The sequence below is a fragment of the Emydura macquarii genome, unplaced genomic scaffold, assembly GCF_026122565.2.
Source record: "Emydura macquarii macquarii isolate MOO-44397 ecotype Brisbane River unplaced genomic scaffold, CSIRO-AGI_Emac_v2 contig_2473, whole genome shotgun sequence".
NCBI lineage: Eukaryota > Metazoa > Chordata > Testudines > Chelidae > Emydura > Emydura macquarii.
The window spans coordinates 42,081,300-42,087,299 of NW_027132610.1; the positions used below are offsets into that span (position 1 = coordinate 42,081,300).

General features: G+C 34.4%; 1 protein-coding gene across 4 annotated transcripts in view; it reads left to right on the forward strand.

The window, feature by feature from the left end:
* NDFIP2 (Nedd4 family interacting protein 2) overlaps positions 1-3,810 on the forward strand; it is a 66,961-nt gene extending 63,151 nt beyond the window's left edge. For all 4 annotated transcript variants that reach the window (XM_067563286.1, XM_067563285.1, XM_067563288.1 and 1 more), the window contains 2 exons: positions 784-889; positions 1,933-3,810. In XM_067563286.1, the coding sequence (XP_067419387.1) occupies positions 784-887 (104 nt within the window). In that variant the 3' untranslated portion in view covers positions 888-889; positions 1,933-3,810. The remainder of the gene's footprint in view (positions 1-783; positions 890-1,932) is intronic.
* The last annotated feature ends 2,190 nt before the right edge of the window (positions 3,811-6,000 follow it).

Sequence of the window (6,000 nt, forward strand, 5' to 3'; positions counted from 1 at the left end):
AGTATACTTTTATTCTCTAGGTCACACTACCTCCCTTATACTCCTTGATACTGTTGTTCAAAAAGTATTCAGTTTGTCATTGAATTGCTAAATTGTCGTCAACATCATATACCATTTAGTTCCTCCATCTAATTATGCACTTGAAACGTGAAAAATAACTTATTGTATCCAAATAACTCCCTAAATTATTATAACTGAATGAGGAGGGAAAGAGTGGTGGTAATTTCTAAACAACTTGCCCTAAAAAAGCATGTATTTACAACTAATGCTCCAAAATGATCTTGTTTTAATCAGTCAACACTTCACCTCTTCTTTTAGTCAGCTAAAATAGTTCACCTGTCCAAACATTAAGCAGTTTTCTACTGCCATTTATTATCTCCCTGCTATATAGTATTTATTTACTTATTTATTGGACTGGCAGTACATTTACTTTCCTATATCTATATATTTCTGATATATATTTTAGAATTCAGATTGTCTTTATACAACAGCAGTTTGTTCTTCTGAGTTAGATGTTTTGTATGTCGATACTTTATATGTTTAGTAACCTGAAACCCTGAAATTCATCGTAAATTCTTTCCTGATGTTAGTGCTATCATATCTATATAATTTATATATCTAGATATAATGGGATAAGACACTCAATTATCAGACATGCGACTCATGGGTTGGTTTGTGGAAGATCAGGATTATACAAATATTGACTTTCTATTAATAATCTAACCTATTAATATCATTAGGTACCTTAGCACTTCTCATGATGTCTATTTTAAATATTTTCAGGCCTCCTCCTGTTCTTCCGAGGGTTTGTCAATTACCTTAAAGTCAGAAACATGTCGGAAAGCATGGCAGCTGCTCACAGAACAAGATTTTTCTTCTTGTACTAAAGGTAAGCAATTTTTGTAAATATTTAGTATTAAGACTTGCATCTTAATGCTGAGCACAGAGAAGCAGAAATCAAGATTTACTTCAAGGAACATTAAATCTTGGTCACCAAAAAAAATAATTCTGTGTTGTTCCATGCGTTCTGAAGGTACTTTAGAAGTATTTCTTGATGCTTTTTATAGCTCTATATTGCATTTAAAATCAGCCTAAATTAGTGGCATCCAAACTACCGTATGTCATTCTTCTCGTAGCAATAACATATCTTTCATTTTCTGAGCAATACGGTGTTCTCTACAGAGTAAGAAAAAGTACAGTAAACACTTAATGAAAACATCTAGTATCTATTTACTAAATAAGTGAGTTACGGTGATGAACAAAAATAAGTGTAGGCATAAAACTTTCAAAACAAAGAGTACTAAAAATCTGAATACAGTAGCTTTTAGGAGAAACTAGGAGTGTTTGTGATGGTTTGGTCTGTAGTTCTTTCATCTGAGATTGAAATCTGGTATAGGATGAAAGATTAGGACGAGTCAATGAGTTGACTTCAGTGGGTGCTGGGTTGGTCCCCAAACTTCTGACCTTTTCACAGTGGGCAAAAGCTCTTGAAGAGCTTTTGAGACTTAATCAGTATTTGTTCAAAGTTCTCAAGTATTGAATTGAAATAACACACTCAAAGCAAATGTCAACAAGCATAAATGAATTTATTGTTGTATTAATTTAATACAAGGAATAATTGCACTGGACAGAAAGCTACTTCTCTATCTATCAATCGGTATTAGCAGCTCTAAAATATCATGACAGACATAAATTTTTCGAGACAGACTACAGAATCTTTTGGAAGGTTAAGGTTTTTTAATCCTGTCATTTTCTCCTGTTACCCTGATTGGGAGGAGGAGGGTTATGGAGGAAGTTGCTTGCATGCTTGCTCTCTTCCTCCCCTTCCCCGCTCCACCTCTGCTGCTGCTGTAAATCTTAACTCAGTTATCAGTAATTGCTTACAGGTAATCAGTTTGATGAACTGAAGTATGATTCTTTCTTTATCTCCAGACTGCATCGACCAGACATTCCTTTCCTTTACCAATGTGAAATTTCCAGATGATCGGTAACCTTCCAAGTTAATAGGATAGAAGACTACTAAAAACAGAAGACAAATTAGTAAAGAAAAGATACAGCTTCAAAAACGAATGACAGGGTGGCTTTTGCTTAAGTGCCAGTTCTGTTCATTCTAGTAAATATTTATATTAAGTATTGCCTTGTTTTTGCACATTTGCATATGTGTTAATTAAAGGATAGGATTGAAATGAGAACAAACCATACATACAGTCTGATAGTAGCGATTAAATACAGTCAGACTTGGTTAATCTGTGCTTGCTGTTTGTGAAAGATTTAAGTGGTAGTTTGTCTCATGGCATGTATGTACCACTGTCTTGTTGATCTGAAGTTTAGTTGACAGTAAAAATGGGATATGCTAAATGATTCAGATTAACCAGGTCAGACATTTAGTTAGTTTTTATGTAATTTGGGTTCATCTACTGAATGTGCAACATACAACATTTTTGTTAAAGTTTACTAAAATCTGCAGTTCCTGATTATTATAAACCTGTATTGATCAGCTTTTTATCAAACTCCAACCAAAATATCAATTGATTTAAAAATGAAACACCCCTTTGAGCTCCTGTGTAAATAACTCTGCATAGATTACTGTTTAGATTGCTTCTTAGGAATTATGTCAAAATATATTTGTAACCACAGTATTTTCCCATTCACTGTAAAAATTGTTTAATTTTAATATGGACAATATATATATACACACATTATTTTTTGCTAATTTGGATGTTAAAGTATAATTTTATTTTAGGTATAACTCTAAAAGAGGGCAGAAGGTTTAAATGTCCATTGGAACAATTAGTTTCCACACAGTATGATTTGAATAATGAATTTGGTCCTGATCTTGAAAACCTTTATTCATGTGGATAGTCCCATTGAAAGGGATGGGGCTGTTCACACAAGCAAACATTAGGCCCTGATTCTGCAATTGGATCCATGCATTTGGACCTCTACTTCTGCATAGGTGCTACTGCAGATCAGGTCCTTAGTTTATAACATTGATCATCTTATTTAAGAAGGCTTGTGTTTTATATAAACAATCTGTTTTATTTAAAAAAATTCTCAAAAGGGCTTTTATAGCTGTCTCACTATAGTTTAGAATAAATACTTGTGTGTTATGTAAAAATGAAGCTGATGAGTAAATTTTAATGTCACTTGGAAATAACATTTTTCTTCTTCATGGGTGTTTGGTTTTTTTTAAGCCTTTACTAGCTAAAATTAAAACACTGCACTCTTGATAGTATTTACTTAGCAGTAACGGTATTAATTTTTAAAATATATCATCTCTTTAAGGGTGCGTTCTCCTATTCATACATGTACATAACTCCCATTAATGTCTGAGAGACTTATGCCTCTGCCACAATGGGAGAACAGACCTCTTTAATTCTTTACTACAACTGGAATCTCAGTTGCAACTGGTAACCTATATATTTTGCATATTTGAAAAACATTTATTTTCCTCCTGTTTTTTTTTAATTGGAGCTTTGCTTTTTTTAAATATTAAAAGAATGAGATTTATGTTGTCTTTAAGATAGTGCTACATTCAATTTTGTATCTATATTGAATGTTTTAAAAAATGCATATGTGAACTGGTCACATTGTTCATTATTCTTAATCTTTCAAAGCTACTTAAAAGGTAAATGATTATAGACTAACAATTCAGGGAAAAACTCCACAGCCTTTCCTGAAAAAAATAAAGTTAATTATGTTTAATAGTTGATTTGCTTTTCCGTTTGAATTTAATCTGTATTTTTTTGCATTCATTGTCCTTATGAGAGAGAAGCAAATAAAACATATACTTTTGGTTTTTGCACTTTACATTAGAGAATTACATGTTGCAATATTCATGCATGTAAGTTAGCATGTAATTACAAGTACATTTTTGGCTAAATGAGTACTAATCCCAATCATCTGTACTTATTCTTCCATTCATTCATTCTTTATTACTTAAAACTTACTATATTGACCTTTCTTTTCACTTAGTACAGCTGTGAAAAACATGTAATGCTGATTTCCTTTTTAAATTTACCTTGGTCACCTAGTAAAGTAAATACTCATTTTCCCAAGTTAAAAATCAGTTTTCCAGGTGATTTCTTTGTTTACTCCAGTACATTTTACAATATTCTTTTTTCTGAATTAGGATATTTATTTCCATGCTAGCATGAAAACTTTCTCCTTTTTGTCCAACAAAAATAATGTGTAGAGTTAAAGCCTACATGTTATCTAATCCTCTGTAGTTGATGTAGCACTTTAGTAGCCTGAAATCTCATCAGCAGGAGGAAAGGAATTGGGACAGTATTTTCAAAGACTGTGCAATCTCTTCCAGATGTGTCCAATGCTGTGTACTTTCTTTGCTATTTCTTGTGAACTTGGGTAGAAGCAGCTGCCTGCCTGGTTTGGAAGCACTTTGGCCAGCTTTGCTTTGTGCCTTAAAGTTAGAAAACAAAATTTATTAGAGTAAGGTTGACTGTAAACAGTTTTTGTATGAATGCAAAATAGAACTTTGAAGTTGGGAGAAAAAAAATGAAATTTGAGTAACTTTCACAAATTCTATTTATATAGCTTTCTTCTGGCCTGTTTCCTTTAACCAGGACAGTAGGAATGTGGTTCAGCCAGTCCACGGCTTTATTAACACATCTGGGAAACAATCTGGCAGTAACTTGTCCAGTGCAGATCATCCATCTGTAATCTGTACCACTCGATCAGGGATGCCTTCACCCATCCTCCCCAACCTGTTTAAGCAGGTGCCGTCACCGTTGCTGGGTCCCCACACTGCCCTACAAGGGCTAATGGGGTGGGGAAGAAGGGTTGACCCCTTGTTGTACCAGACATTAGGAGCCCCAACCCATTCCCCACCTTCTTTTGGAGGTGCCTTCCCCTAATCTAGTTCTAGTTTCAGGGAACCAGACTCTCTATTGAACAAGCACTTGTGCTGGACATCTGCCACATTGCAATAATATGAACCTGCGACCCTAGCCACTGGGTCCCTGGGTTGCTGAAAGCAAGGTGAATAAACCTCACTCCAACGCAGGTCAATCAGGCAGTGAGGAAAGTATTCTTTCCAGGCCAAAAGCAACTAGTGTGATGCCCGCTGCAAGACTGGGAAACCTAATCATACACTAATGAAAGATGGTAGCTGTTGCCTCCCCATCTCTGAGGTTTGGAGTGAAGAGCATTTTAGCCGTATGGTATATCTGTCTTTGATAATACTTGGTGTTCTCGTAACATAACTGCAGAAGGAGCCTACTCACTGCCAGCCATTGTGCTGCATTGTTTTGATATTTGTAAATGGTTGGCATGTTTTACCAATTTCTATCCGATTTGTTTTTATTACATAATATTTAAACCAATACGGGTACCTCAAGTTAGTCTCCTAGGTCCATGAGCACACTTGAAAAGCAGACCACTTATTTAGGTGGCTACATATGTATTTAGAAGCTTAATTTTAACTTTATTCTCCTATTACTGAAAATCACGCCTGAGCTTTTAACCCTCCACACAAAAATGAACTCGATCCACAATGTTTTTTTTTATCGTATGTTTCTTTTGACTTCAAGTATAATAGATTGTATTACTCCACAAAGCAACCTAGGAAGCTCTTGTCACATGTTTATGTATTTTTATAGAAAGTGAAACCATTTTAAGTATATTAGTCAAACATTTATATATCTATTTCAAGCGTGACCGCTATTCTAATGCATCTCAGTTCTATGCTGCCAACGGAAAGCGGTAATCAGCTAGTAATGTCAGATAGGTTTATCCAGGCAAATATTTCCAAACATGATTTGTATGATGGTACACGGGTAGAAGTAATACCGTGGTTGCAGTTAAGCATTTTTCTGCCAGTTTTTACTAATGTTATTGGTATTGCTCATTTTTTATACATAGATTCCTATTTATAAAAGGAACTCTTTCAAGCCAGTGACTTTTGAAATAGTGGAAATTTTACTTATAGTCACCTATAGTTGCCATTATCCATCTTCTAAATTGTTACATGTGAGTGACACT